We start from the raw sequence: 26,128 nt of genomic DNA on the forward strand, positions 1-26,128 counted from the left end.
AAGGAAAGAAAAGGCTCAGATCCATGCAATCAGGAATGAAAAAGGTGAAGTCACAACAGATCCAATAGAAATCCAGAGGATCATTAATACCTACTTTGAGAACTTGTACTCCAATAAAATGGAAAACACAAAAGAAATGGAAACCATGCAAACATCTTACCAAATGCGGAAAAACTGAAAGCATTCCTATAAAATTAGGAACAGTTGGGCTCACTTTGGCAGCACATATACTAAAATTAAGAACAAGACAAGTATGTCTACTCTCACCACTTCTATTCGATGTAGAACTCAAAACTTTAGCCAGAGAAATCAGGAAAGAGAAAGAAAGCCAAGGAATATAAATAGAACAGGAAAAAGTAAAACTACCTTTATTTGCAGATGATATAATCCTTTAAACAGAAAAAAAAAATTGCATAGCATACTCTTGGAACTAATAAATTCAGCAATGTGGCAGATACAAAATCACCATATAAAAATCAACAGCATTCCTATACACTAGTACTGAAATCACTGGGGGGCGGGGAGAAAAAGAAAAAGAAAACCGTCCTATTCATGGTAGCTCACAAAAAATTAAGTAACTAGGAATTAATATAACCAAGGAGGTAAAAGATCTCTTTAATAAAAATTACGGTACTCTGAATAAGGAGACTGAAGAGGACATTAAAAAGTGAAGAGATATCCCTTGTTCTTGGATAGGCAAAATCAGTATTGTCAAAATAGCCATATAATTAAAAATGATATACAGATTCAATGTGATTCTAATAAAAATATTAACAATATCCTTCACAGAACTACAAAAACAAACCTAAAATTTACATGGAACCAGAAAAAATCCAGAATAGCTAAAGCAAAAAGAGCAAAATGGAGACATTACAAGTTATAATAATATATAAATTATTACATCCCAGATTTCAAGTTATATGACAAAGCTGCAGTAAAAAAAAAAATAACAACAACAGCAGCAGCAACAACAAAAAAACCCATAGTACTGGCACAAAAATATACATGCAAACAAATGGAACAGAACAGAAGACACAAAAACAATCCCATGCACCTTTGGACTGCCAATCTTTGACAAAGGAGCTCCTAACAACTGCTGGACAATATATGATCTCTTTAATAAATTGTGCTAGCAAAACTGGTTATCCAAAATTCAGAACAATCAATCCATACTCTTGTACTAAAACCAACTAAAAATGGATCAGATACCTACATACAAAAACGGAAATGCTAAATCTACTGAAGATAAAATAGTCAAAACACTTAAAAGATATAAACACAAGCAAGGACTTCTTCAACACAATCCCAGTTACAAAGAAAATAATTCCAGGAATGAACAGTAGATTATATCAAACTGAAATACTTCTGCACAGTGAAGGAATCAAAAGTGAAGAGACAACCTAAAGAATTTGAAAAATTTTTGCCAGCTACTCCTCTACAGGAGATGAATATTTAGAATATAAAAGAAGCTTAAAAAACTTAGAACCCAAAAAACAAAAGACCTTATTAAAAATTGTGCAATGGAAATAAAGACACTTCTCAAAAGAAGAAATACAAATGCCAATAAATACATGAAAAAATGCTCAGCATCTTTTTATCTTTAAAATTATATGTATCATTTAAAATTTTATTTTTCATGCATCAATCAATCTTTATATATTAAAAGCCTTTACCTAGCACACTTTATACTGTACTTTCTTTTCCTTTGAGTCATCATAGATTCTAGGTTTCTAGTACATAATTGGAAACCTGAGAATTAATTTAAAAAATAATTTAAACAATTTCTTATTGTCCTCTATTATATATAGAAAAGATAAAGCAGACTCTAAGTACCTGTCATTTCTAAAATTTTATCAATTACACCAGTCAGTGCATATATATCTCATTTTAACTCAGAATTACCTTCATATTCGGAACATGTACCACATCTCCATACTGGTCTTTTGTTTGAACAGTTATGGTGGTAGGCCAACCACAGCGAATATCATCCTTATTCAGGATCAATGATGTTTTCTGAGGATCAGCATAAGAATCTGGCTGAAGCCACCTAAAAGTAATGAAAACAAACAAAACGCAAACATAAATCTGCATCTTTAATGATTAATGCCAAACTAGATCTAATAAACAAAATGTTTATCAAAATGTTAAAACAATATCTTCACTGATAATCACCAGTGGTTTCCCTTGAGTACTGTTAATGACAGATATAATAAACATGTCAAATCACATGAAATTTCTGGTATTTATATGTAATATGAAGAGAATTTTAAAATCAGAAAACTTGAAATTTTAAGTCTGGTTAATTTAAGATATCTGAGAAAACAAACTCAAATTACACATAACTTGTAGTGGTGATGACTCATTCTTACTGAAAAAGGCCTAGTTTCACCATCCTAAAAGCCTAGGAAAGAGTAGTTTCGCTGAAAACCTAGATAGAAATGGTATTCTGCTCGCTTGAGAGAAGCAAGGTTCAAGGTAGACATTTTTTTTAATCTTAAAAAGAAAAAAGCATATGGGAGCAAAAGAGCCAATTAACAACTATCATATATCTTAAAATATTACGATTTTATACTTCAGTAAATTCAAAACATGTAAATCACGTTATTATAGGCAACATTTTAACACCTAAGGACTCTCTCCACTTCTCCTCAACAATGAAGCCCTCAGGGAAAGTAACTGCAGTACTTAACATACATTACCTTGCAAGCCTTCCACCACTTGATCCAGGGACACAAGCAATAAAATCATCCAGAAAGGACTGCTCATTGCTTTGGATTTGAAGTGGTAAGTTTCCTTCAAGTGCCTCTAATATAGTGGGTGAATGAGAAAGAGCTAAACCTTTTCCAAGTATACCAGAATGAGTTTTGCACACCTGTTGGGTAAAAAAGATTACTGATATTTTTGAAGTACTGTAGAAAACTTTAAATGAAATTTTCAAAGTGCACACATTTGTTAAGCCTTCTTGGGAAAATCATTTTCCCTTCTTTTATCTCACAAAGTAGAAACATCTATCGGAGAAAAACATGGGATATCACTTTCACAATCTCTTTTTCCCTCACGAATCAGTGTCTTATCAGAGTTCTTCATGCTAGGTGAAATTGTGTACCTTCTCCCATGCCAACCTTCTACATACTATACCCTCACAGCTCCTTCTCTACCAGCTGTGGAAGTTTTCCCTTTATTGGCAGGTATGATTAAATAGTGTCTGCTCTCTTGGATAGATGAATATCAAGCTCTTGACTTGTGGATATAAACTTGAGTATGGCTGCACATAAACTTCAGTAGTCTAAGTCTCACTAAAGTTAAAAAAAGAGATAAAAATGAAATTTTAGTTTTTATCTCTCAAGTAAACTTAATATTTTTGTAAAAACCTTTTCTAAATATTCAAATGAGAAACTTTTTTACGTCCTGTGCCAAGCCTCGATCCCAGGGGCTTACAAATGCTAGGCAAGTACTCTACTACTGAGCTACAAAGCCAGCTCTCAGAATTTTTAAAAATAAATTTCAAAAATATTTCTCATAGAAAAGTTATACTTCCAGTACTACAAAGTTAACAGAACAGTTAACTTCTGCATTTTATATTTTATGAAATTTCAAAAATTGTCATCTTTAGAGTCAAATCCTGGCTTTGGAAGAGTTGTGTGTGCTATGCACTTTTAAGCTAATAGTAAAACCACATAAATCCACAAAATGTATAAACTCTTATATAGTTATTATAAAATTTAAATTAAAAAACATAAAACACTACATTGTCTGACATACACAAGGTGTTTAATACATATTAGATTACAACTGTAGGTCAAAAATATAGGAAATTTGTGACATTTTTCTTCCTTGAATAGCACAATAAAGATTTCTTTGTATGTAGCCTCAATGACATTTTATATACCATAATATCTGAAATAATAATGTAGCCAATTCTTAATGGCTCTCCTAAACTTGAAAACTGGTTGACACATATTATTTATGAAATGTTTGTTAAATTCATTTTTATTTTTGCATCCTAAGGGATAAAAATTAAAACTTTTTTCCTGAACAAATGCAAACTGGTGGCTTCTTTCTTTCCCCCCTTTCCCTTCCCCTTCCCTTCCCTTCCTTTCTTTCTTTCTTTTTTTTTTTTTTTTTGGTACTCGGGATTCAAAGACCTTACTCCGGGTACTCGGGAGATCTTACACTTGTGAGGGAGAAGGCGGCACCACTGAGCTAAATCTCCAGCCTGGTGGCTTAGTATCCAGTTTTTGTTTTTTTTTTTTTTTTAACCATTTGTGAACACTCTTTTTCTCTATGATCAGAAGTTATTGGTGAAAATCATGGACTTTGTAGCCAAATTGTTAGAAATCAAATTCCAATGCAGGTACTTATTAGCTGTGTGATTCTGGACAAATTATTTAAAAAGTTCTGTGCTTCAGTTTTACTTGTAAACAGATATAATTCTATATAAGGTATAAGAATCTTTAATCATAGGGTTTTGTGAACAAGTGACTTAAAAATATGCAAAATGTTTAGAAGAGTAATTGTTAAAGTGAAGATGAAATATGTTTGTTTTTATCATTATTGCTTTGATCAATTCATCTCAGAAAATAAAATGTAAAATCTAGCCGTAGGTGCTAGATTCCCCAACAGATCTGCATTCCCCAACAGATAAACTGCTTAGATAAATTGTAATTTCCTGAATTTCAGTTATTATAAGATACAAAGGATAATTATAGTAAGAGAAATATTACAGATGCTATAAAACAGAAAGGACCATACAGATATTATGTAAATCACTACTGCTAACTATATATAGTAGGCACAAAGTATGAGAATGATCTAAAACAGTGTTCACCAAATGTGTTCTCTGATACATGATACATGATGAAGAAAGAGAAAATAGGGATATAATAGGGTGATTCTTTTATTCTAAAAATATAACCCTTTTATTTTTGGCTATTAAAGTGCCCTTAATTTTATAAGATATTACTGGTAGTACATATTAAACATTTTTAAAGATTGTTTTTATCTACTAAATAAAAATTAACCCTAACTATGGACAGAAACATTTCTGCATAATCCTACCATCTTACAAAATCCTATAGTCTGGATACCATTGATCCAATTCAGTGTCTGACTCTCAATCTAGTTTCTCTACCTTCATGCCATTTCAAATGCAAAATTCACCTACCATTGATATTGATATTTTGTATTCACTGTGCTAAGTAGGTATTACAATTTGAAAAATGTCGCCTACAGATTCTGATGTTCTGCATCCTACTGGTGACTACTAGCTTAGCTAAATAGCTAAATAAATGTATATTATTGAAGTTAAGAGAGCAATATAACAGTCTCTTGGCAATTTTGAGTAATACAATATTATAGATTGACATAATATATCCTAAAGAGCACTTCAGCTGAAATATAGTACTCATGTATTTCCATTACAGTGTCAAATGAGCTACTTAACTAATGTCTACGCAAACACAAAAATAAAAAAAAAGTAACAACCACAAACTAACCATTCTCAACTGCTTAGAACCCAATGGTTTTACTCATTAGTGACCTATAAATCTATCATAGCCTGAATTCATTAACTGTACATTCCTCACATTTGCTATTTCCTGTTAAAATTTTTAATGTGATTATGTACTTCTAGCTTCCTTTTTAAATTGTCTTTTCCCTTTTTGCTAAGGAAAACTGAAACTTTCTAGTTGCAATTTAAATGTCCACACCTCTGAAAGTCTCTGCGGCACCCTTGTTATTTGATTTACTTTTCTTTTTCTGGTAAGATTTTGGTCTAAGTCCCAAAACAATATCCACCCAATAGCACAGCAAGGGCTCTCATGGGTAACTCTCATTTGTCTCTGTAACTGCCAATGATCAGAAAGAGGTATAAGGCTGATCTTGTGAAAAGTCTTTTACACTATGGAACAAAATTTATTCTTACAGAGTTTTGGACAGTACCTGTAATGCAGCCTCTTCAAGAATTTCAAGATCTTCTTCTAATTCATTACCTATTAAGCAAATGAAAAGTTTAACCAAAATATCTCAATATTTAAATTCTTTAGTCTTTTTCAGTTCATTATATATTTTTGATAATTTTGCTACTCCAAATGGAAAGATTTATCATTCTGGATAAGTCTGAGTGGTTTACATTTTAAAATGTAAAATATATTCAGTGAGAATATAAACAACAGTTCTCAAGCCAATAATCAAGCCATCAAAGAGTAACTTGCAAAAAGATATATAATGTATTTAATGAATACAAATATGTACCTTTTGAACTTAGTGCATTTATATTTTTGTTAAAAAATGAGGGAAATGATTACTCTGAATCTGAACCTTTATATTTTGGTTGAGTGATGGAAGAGCTCTACTTTTAAGAAATAATGATAGCTCATAGAAAAATATAAATGTAGTAACTTTATCTTTTAGTCATTTTCTCCTTCACTGCTAAATATAGAACGCTATATTCAGAACACTATGTTTTATTTACTGATTTTTGAGTTTCAGTTATGAATTGTCACTAATGAAGTTCAAGTACAAATATTCAAATTGTATGAGTGTGAAATGAATAGTTCTACTTCTCTAACTAGTACATTTCCCCTAAAGATATCCAGTATTGTTTGTTATGGTTCTAGAAATTGTGTGCGAATTATTACTGTAGATGTATATATATGTGTGTGTGTGTCAACATATGCACATATTTATCTTACCTATACCAATATAAAGTAGGATCAAGAGAACTGAGAAGACTGAAAGAAATCAACTAAGAAGTGAAATAGGAATGCAGGAAGAAAAAAGGGTAGACAAAGAGAATGAAAGAAAACAAAGGCTAGAGTGGAAACGCTGGTGTTAGAAGGAAGAGATATATGTGGTCTTTTGGAATGAGAATTGGGGAAATGAAATAATAGTATCTTTGAATCCCAAATAAAATGACAATATAATGTTAAACACTGCGTGTATAAATGTAGAATTAAATTAGTATTTTAAAAGATTTCTTAGTTACCATCTTGATTATAAATTATGTGTCATTCAAGCTTATTTCATATAAATGTATCATTTCTGCTACTGCCTTATCTCTGTTCTGCTCTACACAAAAATAGTTCTGTAAAGCTATCTCTTCAACATGGCTCCTTTTCTCACTTTCTAACCCCCCTCAATTCACTCTGAAAGGCATTATATTTATCTCATTTTGCTAATTTATTTCTTGTTTAGTGTATAAAAAAGTTTTCAAATATACAGATAGATTTTAATTTTCTCAGCAGTATACAAAAATCTCATGAACATCCATTTTCTTGGTTTTTCTACTCCTTCATTGGCTTCATTACCTGTACAATTTTATGTGAAACTTCTTTCTTTTCTATCCTTGAAGTTTTGATAGGCCCTTCTCTTATCCTAGGCTATCTTTAAAAAACAAGTATGCTTAAATATCATTTCCATTAAGTTAATCCTGAGTTACAGACAATGAATATCAAACTGTCTACTTGATATTTCCACTAGGATATTTAAAACTATCTCAACAATTTTATTTAATATTACATAAGCAGTGCTTAACCCAATGTCTGGCACACAGCATGTATATTTATAAGGAGGATATACATGGGCATGCATTTGTGGAAAAAGACTAAGATAACCTGAGCCATGAATAAATTAAGTAATTATTGCTCATGAGTACGTGATTATAGTATTCATTTTGCAAATCTTTTTTGAACTCTTATAATAAACATATTTTATTCTTAAAAATTTTTTTTAAATTATCAACAAACACCTAATACTTAACCAGACTTACCAACAGGAAGTGCCAGCTCCTTTTTCATCAAAGCTGCTGCACAAACTCCACCAAGATTGGCTAATTCTTTTTCCAACTGAATGACACCCTGTAGAATTGCATAAAATTTGCTACTTAAAAAATATTTGGAAAATAATATGCATTATCAAGAAACTGTAACTTGAATTCAAGTATTATCTTTGAAATGTGAAAGAAGCATGTCTTAGCTCGTGGTTAAATTGAGAGAAGAGATTCAATAATTTATGTCATGGTGTTATGTTATAAGGTTCAGATTCATTGTGCAAATAATTTTTATTCATTACTTTGAAAGAACATAATCAACTTTTGACCTTGCCTTTGTTCTAGTGTATGACTTAAAACATTTAGAAAAGTTGATAATGTCACTTCCACTGTGAAATTAGGTTCTATTATTTGGTTCTATTATTTATGCAGAAAGGTTCACTCAGTTAAGCAGGGTCAGGGCAGGCATAAATACATTTCAAAGTTACACTTCAATTATAATGGGTCATGTTGCACAGGGCCCACTTTCTCCCTGTATTAAAAGTAGCAAAATCTACCTCATACAACTAAGCTACAAAATATTTTAACTTATATACCCTATCTTATAATAAGTTACAGATTTCTTGAACTTAGGCAACAATGTCATTTAAGTCAGTAAGAGACTTAAAACATAATCTTCCTTAAAATGAAATCTTACTACAATCTTCCTACAAATGAAAAGATATTTGTTTTTACCTCATCAGGTCCAGGGCTAAATTCATATCCAATTGCAAAGCATTTAAAACCATAGAAGGAAGCTTTGTCATCTTTCACATAATCTGAAGCAGTCTCCAATGAAAAAAGGGCTTCATTTCCTTACATAAATAAATAAAAGTCATAATTGAGGTTAAAATTTGAAGCAACTTTATTAAAATTTTCCCTATCATTTATCCATCTTGAAATAATTGCTATATAAATCAGATACTATAAGTTAAAGAAATTTTTTGTGGGTGTGGGTTCCTATTTCTAGACAAATTGTGCTAAAAGCAACACGAAAAACAAGAGGATCATCTTAAATGAATGGATGTTATTTTTCATTACAATCAAATTCTTTCCTTAATCAATTATCCTGACTTTAAATTACAAAGAAAGTCATTTTCTCAGTTATCTCAATCTATCACTTACTGACATGACCTATAATAGTTTTGATTTCAAGTTATATAATCCTCTACCCTATATTTGGCTTTTTCAGATCTTTCCACAAGAAAACAAAGGCTCAGAGTTGAAACGAAATGTTTCTGAATTCAAATAAGTTATTATTTTGAGATGGTACAAGAGTAGTTATGATTAACTTGTTATAAAAACAATGGACTATACACAATTTTAAAACTTAATTTTTAAAAAGGAAAACACAAGTAGCAGTAACAAGTATGCATGATCATTTACATATAAGCTCTCAACACAAGTGAAATAATAATTTTAACACAAATCAGAAGGGGTTCATATATTCTCTTCAAAAGAAGAAATGGAGTTCTTAGTTAAGTTCTGAAAGTTTAGTACTCACTGGGGAAATAAAAAATTTAATCTGGTTTTTCTATAACATTTGTCCCAACTATACAAATAGCTAACCCAAATTAACACTCTGCTTTTTTCACAGCCCTCTTTCAGAACACGTATCATGCTATGCCCCTTGCCCAGGGCATCTTATTTATTCCTTAACTCCAATCCAGATACATGCTAAGTCTTTAATAATTTCCTCTAAAAATTAAATACATATTTTCAATAATGTATCCCCACAACATATATGTATTTTGTCACTATAAAACAGGAAACACTTACCTGGCAACACTAAGACCATGGTAGGCCACCCAGAAGGTCCTGAAAATTTCTTTAATTCTATCCATGAATTAAGATTTTCATGAACAGATGTTAACTTTGGTCCATATCCTGAAATTTGAATAGTTCTGACAGGAATCAACAAACGGAGGACATCTTCTGACTGTGCAGTACCACACTGTGGGTCAAATTCGATTGTCATCCATCTGACACATTCTGGGAATGTCACCTGACAACAGGCAAGAAGCCATAAATATACACACATACCCTACATATGTGTGCATCCTGTATGTGGGCATCTATATGTTTATTAAATGAAACAGAAGGGAAAACTACAAAATTAAAACAAAATATTACCTAGTCTAGGAAAAGAGGGAACGCAGTGATGAAGATATTATACTTAACTTTAAAATAAGTAATTTGACTTTACATCTTAGTTTGAATATACTCAAAGCACAAAACCACTCATTTACCCACCCACAGTTATGCATACATGCAAAGCAAATGAATATTGAAGTAATTTTCTAATTTTGCTATTCTTATTGTTGCTGACAACATAGACTCTAGATGTATGAAAAGATTCAAGTGTCCCTTTGTTCCTTATTTTGAGTTAAGTTAATGTCATCAGTAAAAAGGCAAATGATATTTTATCTTTAAAAAACTACACATACATATATCTCTGTGTAAATACACATACATACATATTAATAAACATATAAACATTAATATGTGTGCATCAATATGTATGCATATTTGTGTAAAAGGAACCTGTGTCTTTTTAAAAAATGATTGGCTCTAGATCTAAGGAAGGCAGGAGGATTTCAGTAGTCTAGAGAGCAAGGAAGCAAGTGCTTAAAGGACTCAGCAGGAAATTCGAAGACTTTCACCTAACAAATACATATGGTCAAATTTCTTCAACAAATAAAATTCAAAGAAACAAAAATATATAGAGATGGAGAGGGACCTATAGATTTAAAGGGTTTTTACATTAAAAGAGACTAATGAGACAGAACCAGAAGATATCCATCTTATCTGTATAGGGATTTAAACATATTGGTAAAATTTGCATATATTTGCTATTAAGGAATTATGTTTATTTATATAAGATGTTTATTTTTAAGGGCCCTTAAATTTTAGAGACATGTATAAGAAAATATGAATGTGGTGTACAATAATAAGAGGGAACAGGAAATGGAGAGAGAAATAAATGTCTAAGACTCGAAGACTATTGATCCTGGCAAAATGAATAAAGAACACTGTACTACTATCTTGTCTACTTTTAGATTATTTAATATTTTCTATAATAAAATATTAAAATTTTACAAGTACACAAAATGTCAACATAACTAAATTGATAAAGTGGATGACTCATTAATTTACATGATAAATGAAAAAATTATTATTATTTTATAATGACATTAAGTTTGTAAATGTTTTACAATAGTTTATTTTTTAAGCATTGTAGACAACCTGAAATCCTACATAGGGTGTGTAAATTTTTATGAACAGCTCAGACTACGGTACAAATAATGTAAGTTAAAAATATGATTTACAAATGTTAATGCTTATATGTACTACTATTACAACATAAACCCTGGAAGTTTAGCATTATATACTGTAATCCAGCTACAAAAAAGATTTGAGAACAGCTTGCTTACAACTACAAAACTCTACATTTTATAAGGTAAAAATCCTGTCTTAAAGCCTTTAGTGTATCTGACAATGTCTAACCAGCTATGGATTTTTCTATACTCAAACTATTTTTAAAAGTTACATTTCTGAACACAGACAAACCATTCTTAAACTATCATTAGAGAACTTCAAATCAAGTTTTAAATTTAAATTCTGACTAGGAATCAGTGCCTACCTTGTAATGCATCACACAGGCAGGCTTATAGGGGTGTTCACTCTCTATAACAGCATAGTGATTAGATGTTGTACAAGCTGAGAGACCTTGTTCAGGCTGGTTTCCTGTGGTGCTATCTGTTGACTGATTAGGATTGAATGCAGGGGGTGCATACTTCTGATTCAAAATAGCAACTGAGGGAAGCAATTGTTGGACAAGGCCAAAGACTTCTACAGCCACCTAGTAGATGTTAAAAAAAAAGATTAAATTATAGATGTGAAATGATTTCAAATTATGAGTTACTATAATTGCTAGCTATTCCCTTATTAGTTAACAATTTCCATCCAGAGGTTCTATTAGCTAAGTTGTTTTCAAAGAGAAATGTGTTCTATGGGTAAAAAATTTTATCTTATATTATACATTAAAATAACCTAGTCTAAGGTGCTGAGGAGTTAGCTCAGTGGTTCCGCCGCCTTTCTCCCAGGCACAAGGTCTCAAGTTTGATCCCTGGTACTAAAAATGATAATAATAATAATAATAACAATCTTATCTATATTTTTAAACTCTTTGCGATCTCCAGTAAATTAGGTTTTACTCAGTATTTAATTATAGTAATGAACCAATAGTCTATAACTTCTTCCATATCTTGAAAATACCACTACTTTAAAAACACTTCTATCCTTTTTTGTTGCTATTAGTAAAGATAGTAAGAATATGGCATCAATCTCATAAAATCTAAGGAAAAAAAACTCAGTTAACTATATATTTCCATAGTCATCATATGTCTAAAACATAATTCCCCTTTCCCAATTTTTCAAACTTAGGCCAATATATAAGCACATTAATTCAGTTGTCAATACTAAGAACAGCAAGATTTAGTTAACTTTTATCATTAACACATCTATCTGCCTATTATCTGTAACCTAGATGCCTCAAGACTAAAGTATCTTTAAAGGAAAGATACAAAATTTTTAAAATGATATATTAAAATATTCAAAGTTATAGAGTTAAATTACAAACCTTGGGAATGGCAGCAGCTACTGGTCCTATGTAGGCTATAATAAGGGGAAGCAGCATGGAAAACAGACTGGAAGAACTAAGCAGTTCTGGAATGTCATCAGCTAAAAAAGGCATTAAAACTATAGTTAGAAGGTAGTTTCATTATACTATATACATGCTATACTAATCTATATTCTGTCTTCTTCAACAAAATCATGGTTGACATTAACTATTTATGTAAGACCTTGTACAATTCTAAGGACTTTACTTGTGTATGTTAATTTCAATTCATCCTCAAAATAAGATACTTTTATTATTTGCACTATTTAGAAGGGGAAACCAAAGCACACTGTGTGTAAGTATCTTATGAAATATTTAATGTGTATTCCTTTTAGGTACTTGTAAAGTAATAGACTAGAAACTCAGAGAACTAGAGAACTAGAACTTAGAGAAACAGAGCCATGATTTTAAACTACTGGCACCAAATGTGGCTATTTAAGTGATAATAAGAAAATTGCTTAATCTGTACAATAAGATAATAGCAATATTTTTTCATTGAAAGCCATGAAGATTAAGTGAGTTAAAATATGTAAAATGCATAGAATAATGCCTGCACATGTAAAACACTCCAAAAAATTTTGCTATTATTCAGCTATATTGATTTATATTTTTCTAAGGAAAGCACTCTGCTGATGGACATTTTAATCATATACCCATGAATATGGATGTGGAAAGAGAAGTTGATTGTGGATTCTAAAAACATTTATATCATAGGCCAATATTTTCTCTAAACTAATGATTTCTAGATGTGCTTTGCGTCAGAATAGGCTACATACTTATTTTTGAAAGTTTCTCAGCCTAGCCTAAATCCCTAAGGATGGCCCAAATATTCATCATCTACAGCAAGCTTCTCAGGTGACTTTGATGTACAAACTAGGTGTAAGAACAAATGTCGTAACTTTTAACAACAGAAAGAACTGGAAATAATAGTGAATGCTCTTCTTATGATAATGACTGCCAGTATGATGGATGACTAGATAACTAGATGGGAAATGGGGGTAAGGCAGCAGTGAGGTTACTACAATATTATCCATCATAAAAAACAGGACATGTGCTTTTACTATGGCAGCTTGCACTAGGCAGTGAGAGAACAGTGAGAAAGGAGAACATAAACTGGAGAGTTTCTAATACAAGAACTCATAGAATTTAATTTAGACAACTCAATCTAAAAATATGGGTAGAGTTACCCAGACCTTTGGGTTAATGGTAACACATTATTGAAAATAGGACAGAAATGGAGAAAAAGCTTTTTGACTACTAAAAACAGAATAATGAAAATATCCAGTTTAATCAAGATAGTTTTTTTCTTATTGAACTAAGAAAATAAGAACATCAAATAATCGTTTCTGCCTCCCACCCGAACTCCATACTAGAGATTTAAATGTGTGACCTTGAACATCTTAGGCAGGAAATCTACCACTAAGCTATATCTTTAGCTCCACTATCTGCGAACCTTAAAAAAAAAAAAAAACTGCATTAAGAGTATGGAAAGCAAGACTGATTGAAAATTAACCCTTCAATGCCAAGTGATCCATTTTTGGAATGCTCATAACAGTGGAACATGAAATGTGTTCTCTTCAAATTCTTGGTCTTTGAAATTTTCTGGATAATATATAAAAATTTCAAGCAAAAGCTAAAAAAATAAAAAAAAGAATTCAACCTTTGGCATAAATGGGTTAATATATGTGCAGATCTATAATGAATAAGATACTGTGGGATTCCTCGAGACGGCTCCTCTGCAATAACCCTGGATAATTTAAGGAATACAAAATCTAAACTATAACTATTAAGAAAGGGATACGAAAGTCTTACCATCCACAGCAAGAGCTCTGTGCAAGAGGTCCTTAGCAGCTCGAACAACAGTGCTTACCACAGAGAGAGCTCTGCTACAGTTTTTATCTTCTTCATTGGCTTTACTCAGAAGTTGGGACTGTAAATCTCCATCAAATTCACTCCTGTGACATGAGTAAACACGAAAGTATTTTATAATGTTAAGTAAAACATGATCTATTTTAGGGATAATGTACAGAGCAGAGCTTGTCATTTAATTTACACTAAAAAATGTGAAGTTGATAGGTCATAGTAACACCTTTACATTTCATACTAATGAGAGGAGGTTACTGGACTTTGAACAAGAACAGAGAATGCTGTATGCTTGCTGCACTGGGGGAAAAAGAGGAGGGCAACAGAGAAAGGAAGGAGACTTATGGAGAGTTTCTAATTTTACAGATGAACAGGATGGCTGGTATCTTTGGACTAGACTGCTAATTATGTGAATGGTAGTAAAGGTCAAATTAATGACACTTTAAAAGTATAACCACCCAGGTTTGTTGATAAACAAGATGTCAAGTTTGATAGAAAGGGAGACATCAAGAACAATAAGGTATTGGGATGTAACAATGAATGAGAGAAGAGTATTACGGATGTGCTAACCCTAAAATGTCTATCAGCCAACTAAACAGAGCATCCTTAAAAAGGATGTGTGGTGTAGTTTTATGAGTGTGTCATCTAGAGTATCATTTCTTTCCTATGAATCCCTGAACCATAATTGAATACAAGTGTGATTCAGATAATATATTTAATGACTTGGTGCCCCAGTTTCATCTTTTTTATAGCAGGGCAAGAAAAGTGTCTATTCACACAAAAGAGATAAACACTAGAGAATACTATTAACACAAAAGAGATAAACACTAGAGTATAGCTTAAGTGCTCAGTATGAGTTAACCAGCATCATCTCCACTGGTGTCATACAATAAAGATGTCAAAGAGAAACCTGGATATTCACTCTGGAGCTCAGAAGACATGAAGGCTAGAAATACAGACATGGGAGGCATCAGAGCAGAATGGTGTTTAAAGCTAAGAGAATTAAATATTTTAAAACTTATTTTTAAATAAAGTTTTGTGGTAAATATAAAAATGCCTAAATGATAGCAGACACTGTTAATGGCTGTTTAGCTTTTTGATAGGAAACCCTTTTTTTGTGTGTGTATTTTATAGCTTGTAATCTGTGGTTGAAAAAAAGAATTTATTATTTCTTGCGCTTATATAAAATTACAGTTAAGCTACTATAAGAAAAATTCACACTTAGTGAGAAATTTGTTTGTAAAAGTTTTTTTTAATGCAAAGGTTATCATTCTTTTATTTTCCACTCTTTGCATACAGACTAGTCTTTGTTAAAATACTGTAAGAAAAACACCATTATATACTCTAGGGCCCCAGGACTAGTGTCAGCAGATGCAAGATTCATAAACACTGAAATTTCTGTAGATTGGATTATAGGACAAAGGCAATACCACTACCTTGGTTAAGTAGATCTCTATGACATTAAACATTTATAAAAAGAAATGAATAAATTCCATATAAACATGAAACTACAGATAAGAAACTGCAAAGTGACAGTAAATATCAGGTGTAAGCAGTCCGCAAAAATTCAGTAACAAAAATTTTTTAATGCCTTCACTGCAACAGTAAGCACTGAATTTATACCTTAAAATTAGACTTCCTTATGAATTAACACAAGTACCTGTTAAGAAGATGCAATGTATAATTTAATTTTAACTATTCAATTAGCATATTTTTCCTTGGTAGTAAACTGTATATTAGAGTATTTCTTTTCTAACTGAAGATGTACCTACCGATAGTACAGTATCTGTGGAATCTGTCCTCTGGTTTGGTTTGTACCATTACTACTCAGGCTGCATGTGCTGAATGTAAAGGTCACACCATCAGGGCACTGAACTGTGGTCATCCCTCCATCTCCATTGGCTGTACGGCTTCCATAGTTCCTCAAGCGCACAGCATATTTAACATTTTCCTTCATGATAAACATATACAACATATTTATATTTATTTACAATGTATACAGGATATACAAAAAGCAGTAAATAAGAACTGACATGTTTATAGATGATATTGCTATAAAAGTTTTTAACACTAAAATATGACTTTAGTGTTACAGTGAATGTCTTTTGCATAAAAGAAACTAAATATTCTATACGATTTAAATAAATCAATCTTTAAAATGTTCTCTTAGGTATCTTATTTTATAAGTAAGCAATCTGAGGTACAGAAATTAAATATCTTTTCCAAAAGTCACACAGCTGGTAAGTGACAAAAGTAGGATTTAGGTATCAGAAATGCTCCTAGTTCCTGTTCTAATTATACTGATAGAATATTAGTCATCAAAAAACATTTTAAGAGCTTTTCCTTCATGAGTTTAAATCTGGAAATAATTTTAAAATGAAAAAAACTAATGGTTAAGTTCTACTAATCTTTTTATAGAGGGATACTGAAGATTGAATTCAGGGCCTTAACGTGGAGCTAAATCTCCTACAACACTCCCCTCCCTCCCCGTTTTGGAGACAAGATCTCATTAAATCACTTAGTTGCCCAGGCTGGGCTTGAACTTGAGATACTCTTGCTTCAACTTCCCTAGGTACCAGGATTATAGATGTGTTCCACCATGGCCAGCTGAGTCCATTGTATTTTGGTTTGGGGAGATATTCAGAGACAAAGACAAGGCAGACAGACATGGGGAAAATATCAATAAGTAAATAATTTTACAAAATATGATACACTGTACATTGAAAATTTGAGTTAAATACATTCATAATTATGAACCATGATATAAACTTCATAAAAAAAGGCTTTTTAGTATTTCAATACCTCAACTTTTTGATGAAGTTTCTGATGATCTTCCTCTATCCAAAATTCTCTTTTATAATGAAATTTATTTTAGATGAATTCAGATACACTTAATGTTATTCTAATAATAATTATTTTAAAGTAAAATCTCTCTGTTTTGCCAAATAACTTGAATAGTATGAATTGTTAAAACAATTTTTTAAAGGCATTTTGGCATAAGAGGACAGGAACTAGTATGTATTCAGTTTCCATACTATACTAGAAACAGAGGCCTGCTTTATTGCCATTATTTAACTTAATCTCCATAATACTACAATGCAGGTATTATGCCTCTCCATCTACAAATCAGGTAATAAGTTATAAAATGATGACTTTCCAATGTTTTAAAGCTAAGATGTGGAAAAGTGGGTATTTTAAAGATAGGCTGACTCTAAAACCTAACAATTCTTCCTACTGTACCAGACTTTAAGAGACACTATCAAAATGGAATACAAGGGCCGGGGATTTACCTCAGTGGTTCCGCCGCCTGCCTTGCAAGAGCAAAGACCCGAGTTCTATCCCCAGTACAAAACAACAACAACAACAAAACAAAATGGAATACAATACAGTATAAAATCCATAAATATTTGAAGCGCCACAAAGAAGATAGATTTAAAAAAGCCATATCTAACAATGAAAATTTATGGAGTAATTTTCACTATTTTAAACAATGTAATATTTCTTATTTACAACAGAAACATGGTAGAAATTACCTTTAAAGGAACAACTTTGTCAAGTCTGATTTCAGCTATGTCACTTGGTGAATCATCTGTTGTGTAAGTTCCTTTGACTAATTCTAGAGATGTCCATCTGTGGGAATGAGTTGAATCTCCTACATGTTCACTCTAATGAAGACATGAAAATAAAATTCATCAGAATGTTAATTTTATTGTACGAACAATTGTAATTCATACTTATTATTGTTAAGCTCTTTATTTCCTTGCACACAAAATTACTAGCATTTCTGCATAAATACTAATGAGAAACTTCTGGTATTCTAAGTCATTCTGATTTATTGAAGAAACTATAATATAAACAGACTCTTCTCATTTGTTATCTTTATTCCTTCTTCAGAAGAATAGCACTTATAGAGATAGTTTAATGAAGTAGAGGATTCAAACTGATTACATAAAATATCAAGTGATAGATTGCTATTTCTTAGGAAATGATTTATATACTTTCTGTACTATATTAATAAGTAAAAACTCAGGTACTCTTTTTTAAATTAAGTTTATTGGTACATTTTAGATACACAGTACAGTTATATTCATTATTGGAATCTTGTACCTTTACATGACAGGTCTTGGTTTCATTTTTTCCCCTTGTCCCTGCCCTCCCTTCACCCCGTCCTCCCCTACCCATTTACAAACATTTTATTTTCATTTTCTCATATTTTTTTCTTTTCTCTTATTCCCTTTCCCCTACCTTTCCCACTTTCCCTACACCTTTAGCCCTTTTCTTCCTATTTCACATTGCCAATGATCTCATTAGGATCTTATCTACTATTATAATTTTTCACACCAGAGAAACTATTCAGTATTTACACATGTGTGACTTATTCATTTCACTTAGGAGTATATTCTCAAAATGTTTCCATTTTCCTATGAATGAATCTAATTTCTCATTCTTTATGGCTGAGTAGTATTCCATTTTATAGAAAAACCACATCTTCTTTATCCAGTTTCCAACTGATGGGCAAATGGGCTGTTTCCAAGTTTTAGCTATTACAAACTGTGCTGCTAGAAGCATATATCACTGTGATAGGATTCTTTTAATTATTTTGGAAAGATACCCAGCAGAGGTATGGCTGGGTCCAATGGAACCTCTAGTCCCAGCTCTTTGAGGTATATCCATATTGATTTCCATAGTGGTTGCACCAGTCTGCACTCCCACCAACAATGGAGGAGGGCTCCTTTCTCCCTACAACCCCGCCAACATTTGTTATTGTTTGATTTCTTGATAGCAGCCATTCTTTATGGGGTGAGGTGGAATCTCACTGTTGTTTTCATCTGCATCTCTCGAATGACCAGTGATGTGGAACATTTTTCTATATATTTACTTGCTGCTTTTAGATCTTTGTCTGAGAAAATGTCTGTTCATTTCAGATGCCCACTTTTGAATCAGGTTTTTATATTTGGAGGGGCTGATTTTTTAAAGTTCTTTATATATTCTAGATAAGAGCCCTTTGTCTGAGCAGCTGGTAATAATTTTTTCCACATTGTACGTCGTCTTTTAATTCTGTTCATGGTTTCTTTTGCAGTGCAGAAGCTTTTTAGTAAGATGAGATCCCAGTTGTTTATTTTCTGCTAGTTCCCGTGCTACTGAGAATTTGTTCATAAAGTCTTTTCCTATGCCAATGTCTTCAAGAATTCTGCCTATCTTCCAGCAGGTTCAGTGTTTCTGTTTTAATATTTAGATCTTTCATTCAATTGGATTTTAATTTAGTGCATGGTGAGAGATAAGGGTCTAGTTTTAATCTTTGGCAGGTTGAGATCCAGTTTTTCTAACACCATTTATTAAAGAGGCTATCTTTCCTCCAGTGGGGATGGTCCTTTGTCAAAGATGAGGTAGCTGAGTACAACTGGAGTTGTTTTTGTGTCTTCCAGTCTGTTCTACTGATCCTCAGGTCTGTTTCTTTGCCAGTAGCAGGCTGTTTTTATCACAGTGGCTTTGTAGTAAAGTTTCACATTGGGAATTGTTATACCTGCTGCCATGTGTCTGCTGCCTAGGATGGCTTTTGCTATTCTAGGTCTCTTATGGTTCCAAATGAATTTCTGGATTTTTTTTCTAGTTCTATGAAATATAAGTGTTGGAATTTCAATTGGCATTGCATTGAATCTCTATAGCAGTTTTGGTAGTAAGGCCATTTTCACTATGTTGATTCTTCCTACCCAGGAGCAGGGGATATCTTTCCATTTTCTTATATCCTCTTCGATCTCTTTTTTCAGAGTGTTGCAGTTTTCAGTGTAGAGGTCTTTTGCTTCTTTGGTTAGATTGATTCCTAGATACTTCATTTTTTTTTTTGATGCTATTGTGAAAGGAATTGTTTCCCTAATTTCTCTCTCAGTGAGTTTGTTATTTGTGTACAAGAAGGCTATTGATTTTTGGGTGTTGACCTTATATCCTGCTACTCTGCTAAAAGTGTCAATTAAGTCTAGATGTCTTTTGGTGGATTTTTTGGGATCTTCAGTGTAGAGTATCAAATCATCAGTGAATAATGATAGTTTAACTTCTTCCTTTCCTATCTTTATTGCTTTAGTTTCTTTCTCTTGTGTAATTGCTATGGCTAACTATATTGAAGAGGAGTGGTGATGGTGGCATCCTTATCTTGTTACTGATTTTAATGTGAAGGTTTTCGCTTTTGGGCCATTTAATACGATGTTGGCTGTTGGTTTTTCATAGATAGCCTTTATTGAGATATAGACCATCTATTCCAATTTTTTGTAGGGTTTTCATCATGAATGGGTGTTGAATTTTGTCAAATGTTTTTTCTGCATCTATCGAGAGGATCATATGTTTTTTGTCCTTGACTCTATTAATATAGTGTATTACATTTATTGTCTTACGTATGTTGAACCATCCTTACTTCCCTGGAATAAATATGACTTGCTCAGGATGTATGATCTTCTTGATGATCCTCTGTATTCTGTTGCCTAGTATCTTATTAAGGATTTTTGCATCTATATTCATTAAGGAGATTGGCCCGTAGTTGTCTTTTGGGTTGCATCTTTTCCGAAAACTCAGGCACTTTGAATAATTTAGGAAAAATAAAAAAGCATAGCTAAATCAATCCAATCCTATCTTTACTAAGATTTCTCTATAACACTGACAAGACTGTGTAACTACTGAAGAAAGTAATAATATTCATTTGAAAATTGATTTTGTTCCTGAAAAATAACAATTGTTAAAAAAAAATCACTCAAAAACTGCAACCAGAGACCTAGCTATACATTTTTTCACCTTCAATTTCATTTAAAATCTTTTTCTTTTTTAATCTTATTGAGTTTATTGGTACTTTTAAAGTATACAGTACAGTTACATTCATCATTGGGATCTTTTACGTGTATATGACAGATCTTGGTTCTCATTTTTCCCCCATACCCCTGCCCTTCCTTCACCCCTTCCACCATTCCCAATTTACAAACACTGTTTCCATTTTTTCCTTTTTTTTTTCTGACAGTGCAAAAAATATGAGGTAGGAATGATCAAGGATAACACAAACAATCAGGTAAAATCACTCTTTTCACTTTAAGATTGTTCACACCCAAGTGATCTATCTGCTCAGTCATCAGATATGGACCCAATATACTATGACAATGTCATTGTCCTGATACACAGCCCACACAGCAGGACAAAGGAAATAAGAGTGATACTTACATCATCAACCAACACCTCTAATTCATATTCATGAATCCCACCTCCTCCATAGACAGAGAAACCAACCACAACTATTCCAGGTTTGTCTACTGAAAAACAGATTGCATCAGGGGACCCATTCCCAGTGTTCCAACTTCTTCCTTGACTTGTCTTTGTGAATCTGTTAGCACTAGCTTTTACAGCATGAAGAGAATTAAGTCCATCAACCTATAAACAACATAAGCAATTACATCAGTAGTTTGTACCTTAGTGCTATGTAGTGATACACTTGTAACAAAACTAGCCAGAAGTTTCCAAAGGGTCTTATTAAATAATTTATATTTAACAAGCAGTTTAAATCTTTCTAAAAGTATACTGTAATAAGAGATTAAATCATAATACATTTTACTCATTATAAAGCTATAAATCCATGTTACTTGACAGTATTTTAGTTTTAAATATCTTTATGTCAGAACTACAAATTTGTTCCATAGTCATAACATAAAGTTTAATCAACATTTTATAGACTATTAATTTTTAAACTACACTATAGTGTTCTAGGAATATTAAAGATAGGTATGCAAAAGGTTTCTGTCTTCAAATAGATCATGTTTCTTTTGATGAGTTTCCAAGCATTTTATTTGAAGAAAATGTCCTGTTTCTAAGTTTAAATATCACTAATGTATATGGTGATATTTTTATAACTTAGCACTCAGTATACAGATACATAAATATACACAAATACACAATCTCACCATTTACAAACTTTCATTAAAGAGGATCAGAGAACTTATTTTGGTTTGAAACAAGCTCCTTCTACTTTAAAAGCTGTTTCTAATCAAAGCTAGCCACAGAAATGTGGGATATTTGAGAGGAAACCCTAAAAATATGATTTGCAAACTTTACTGAAACAAAGAAATGTAGAAATGTAAGCTAAGAACTTTGGGAACTCCTAAGATTATTAAAGAGGCACCCTGCATCTTGGGGTACCTGCTTTCATTAGAAAGGCAAGTTCACGGGGATTAACTCTTTAGTAATATTGGACAAGGACTTAAATTATATATCCTTGCATCCTCTATGGTCTACTATAAAAGAGATGCATATCACAGGCTGAATGAATATTTAAAAAAAATTAAACATTTCCCAACAAGGGCGTTAGTGGCCTCTTAGGTGAAAGCTAACCAAGGAACCTAGGAAATGCTTCCAAAGCAAGATAGTAAAATTTGCTCAAGTCCATGAAATCAATCATTCAGCAATTCTGAAAACTGAACTGTCACTACAAGTAAGGAATCAGTATAGACTGCTAGGTTAAAAGGGTTCTAAAGTAAACTTATAAGGAAGAAAAAGCAAAGATGAGTAATTAGAAATAAAATAGAGAAAAGTTCCTTGGCAAGAAATTTGAGAGCTGGGACCACCAAATATATGTTGGCTATTGAACATTCATTTTGACTGTATATTTCACATTATGACATGGTTCTTAAAAACAATCTACAGTCTGCATTTTGGGGAAAAAGAAATCAAATTCAGTCAAAACATTCAGGTAAGTTACCAAAATAAAGCAGTGAAACAGAGAAAAATAATGTTATTTTATAAAATGTAAAAACTACTTAAAAATGTCTTAAAGTGATTTTCTGAAATACAATCTCCGATACTGTTAAAATTTTGTGAGAGTAGCTGCTTAAGAAGTTATTGAACTGTATACATAAAATGATCAGAATATTTTTATATTACGAGTATTTTACCATAATTTAAAAAATCATGACATAAACAAGACAAAAATTATTTTCATTTTTCATATATATATATTTGTATTGGATCAACTTAGCAAGCAGAGCAAAAGTTTGAATCTCTTTGCATTTTCCACATTTTGTGTTCATTATCAGTAGCCTGATTTCATAACATTGTTCATTATCCATGAATGGAACTATTTTCAGTTTTACTGGGGTATGGAAGTAGAGTTATACAATTGGGCCTATGAGAACTTGGTCTACTAGGAAAATATATACTTTATATTACTGTGAAATTTTGGGTAAAGGGAGAAGGGTAAAGAAGCAGATAAGAGCAGACAAAAACTACACAGAAAAGCAAAAAAGAAACATTAAACATGAAGGATTATTTTAAAGAAAAAAATGCAATGGTATTGCTGAACTGTTTTGAAGTTAATTTCCATAATGTTGAAACACATGAAAAAAAGAAACTAGTAATTTTAAATATGTGTTCATGACCCAGTCTCAGAATATGGCTTGTTACCTCAGATCCCAGGGCTGATGCAGTCAGCTCACTGACAATACTCGCCAGCAATCCACAGGTATTAGAGACCAAGTGGGAGGAGAAGAGTTCATTTTCTCTTCTCAGGCTGTTCCTGACTGGTAGCACAACAATAACCAGCATTTTTTCCAGAACTTCACGGAAACTGGTCATTCCTGAGATATTCTCTTCACTCTGTTGGTCAGAATAGAACAATGTATTGCTTTTCTTTTCTTGCCATGATTACTCAGCAGCAAAATCTTGCCTTTTTTACATGACTCCTTTAAAATCCAGGCCTGAATTAGGGCCTATTTCTACAAATCTATCCTACTGTACATGGACCTGTATTTGCTTTTCACTTATAAGTTCATTTTTTGAATTGTCTTTTTGTATCATAAAAGTATCACACATTTTGGTAGTTTTTTGAGTCATTTTCATATACTTTTTTTTTTTGGTACCGGGGATTTTGGCTCAGGATCTTACACTTGCAAAGCAAGCAGAACCACTGAGCTAAATCCCTGGCCCTTCTTATACTATTCAATTTCATAATCACAACACTATATGACAGACAGAAAACTATTCACACTTAAAACTCTTTCTATGGATAAGGTGTCGATGTGAGATAATTCTTTTTAGAATACACAGAGCCAAAGCAACTCTACATAGTCTGTGCAAATTAACTTTCTAAGAAATTTTTTTGTATATGCATGTAATCCTAGCCTGTTTTATAACTACTATATTAAATTTCTGAAGGGAGATAAAATTCTAACCTTTGCCAGTGAAAATATGACAAAAAATGAGAATCCCATTAAAGACTGAAAAAAATATTTCTAGAAATGGAAAGGATTATTAATTTAGAGGATATCCAGCATGAAAACTATTTATCTCCTTTATTATCATCTGTATCTTTTAGCCCACTTGTCGCCACAGGAGTATCACAAGAGCACACTAACCACTAAACCTTTCAGTTTCACTATAGGATCAACTGGAATCTAATTTTAATTTTTTTATAGTCTCAATTTTTTTATCTGTGTAATTGGGTAAATAATTTGCTACAAATGAAAGCTGACACTAGCTTTCTAAATTTGTAATGAACTCTTAACCTACTTTCTTTTGACTTAAGAATTTTTCTATGCCTAAAGATTTACATTGGGGAAATAATCATGAAAATGTATGAAAATTAAAGCAATGTTATTTTTAGTACCATTTAAAATACTAAAATACTAGTACCATAATGTCCATTAAAAAGAGAGGGAAAATATATCAACCACAGAATATCTTCATAGACTAATTTTAACACAGACACAACTATATAGCTACTATTAACAATCATTACATGTTAGTTCACTAAATTAAAAAACATTTACTATATATATTTTTAAATTTCCAAACCAAAGAGATTTCCAAAAGAAAATCTCTACTTATTCAGAATTCTAATACCCATAAATTATTTCAATTTTCTGTACTCTCAATGAAGAGACTTTTGCATACATATTTTATATACTCCTCATATACATATATACACTTTGATTTCCAAATTTTATTTAAAAATTTAAAAAATTGTTGTGATATTAAATATTAATATACTTTATAATGCCTCAACCATATTCTATCAAGTTATACCTAATTCAGCTATTTTATTCAGAGATAAACATTTAAGGCTCTAATAAAACTTTCTAATTTTTTAAATTAAAATATACACATAAAAATATATACATATAACTTTAGTCTTCCACATATTCTCTTAGTTTTTTGTGAAAATACTCATAACACATACTAGTGAAATAATGCATTTTCTAAAAAAATCTGTTGGTTTTAGAACCCCAATTCAAGGGCTATATTTTTCACTCCGGTCTACAACAACCTAATTAAAGTATTCATAAATAATGGTACACAATAAATACATGCTAAAAGGCTGACAGAAAAAGATTATTTAGATTAATTACATAATGGCATGAACCAGCTATAAAATTACTATATTTCTTCACAGTCTCATCAGCATAGAAATTTAGAGAAAAAATTAATTTTTCCTAATTTTCCAGAAATAGATCAATACTTATATTTCATTCTATTATCTTTTTTGTTACTGAAATATTTTTTATAACTTTCTGTTGCTAAAGAAAACTGCTACTGTAATTAGAATATCATTTCTTTTTCACTTTTACAGATTCATTCTCATCAAGTAGATAGTATATATAGTTTCATGTGCATCTTTTAATTTTTTTCTATGCTAACAAGCTGAAAGCAGATATTAAGCAATGTTTCCTATGCCTGTTTTACAGTGTTTATTTTAACATATCAAAATTTTATACAAGATGTTTTAAAAGTTCTTATTTCCTTATCATTCTTTGAAA

The 26,128-nt window shown here is 31.7% G+C and overlaps 1 protein-coding gene across 1 annotated transcript in view; it reads right to left on the reverse strand.

The window, feature by feature from the left end:
• The window catches only part of Mycbp2 (MYC binding protein 2), a gene marked incomplete at its 5' end in the record, with an annotated part of 279,711 nt that overhangs the window by 116,623 nt on the left and 136,960 nt on the right, over positions 1–26,128 (reverse strand). The window contains 13 exons of the mRNA XM_033760909.1: positions 1,903–2,047; positions 2,700–2,872; positions 5,941–5,990; positions 7,769–7,856; positions 8,504–8,622; positions 9,587–9,812; positions 11,451–11,669; positions 12,450–12,550; positions 14,301–14,443; positions 16,124–16,302; positions 17,885–18,016; positions 21,549–21,755; positions 23,778–23,969. Of these exons, the coding sequence (XP_033616800.1) occupies positions 1,903–2,047; positions 2,700–2,872; positions 5,941–5,990; positions 7,769–7,856; positions 8,504–8,622; positions 9,587–9,812; positions 11,451–11,669; positions 12,450–12,550; positions 14,301–14,443; positions 16,124–16,302; positions 17,885–18,016; positions 21,549–21,755; positions 23,778–23,969 (1,974 nt within the window). The remainder of the gene's footprint in view (positions 1–1,902; positions 2,048–2,699; positions 2,873–5,940; positions 5,991–7,768; positions 7,857–8,503; positions 8,623–9,586; positions 9,813–11,450; positions 11,670–12,449; positions 12,551–14,300; positions 14,444–16,123; positions 16,303–17,884; positions 18,017–21,548; positions 21,756–23,777; positions 23,970–26,128) is intronic.

The sequence above is a fragment of the Fukomys damarensis genome, unplaced genomic scaffold, assembly GCF_012274545.1.
Source record: "Fukomys damarensis isolate Sample0158 unplaced genomic scaffold, DMR_v1.0_HiC HiC_scaffold_6, whole genome shotgun sequence".
Classification (NCBI taxonomy): Eukaryota; Metazoa; Chordata; class Mammalia; order Rodentia; family Bathyergidae; genus Fukomys; species Fukomys damarensis.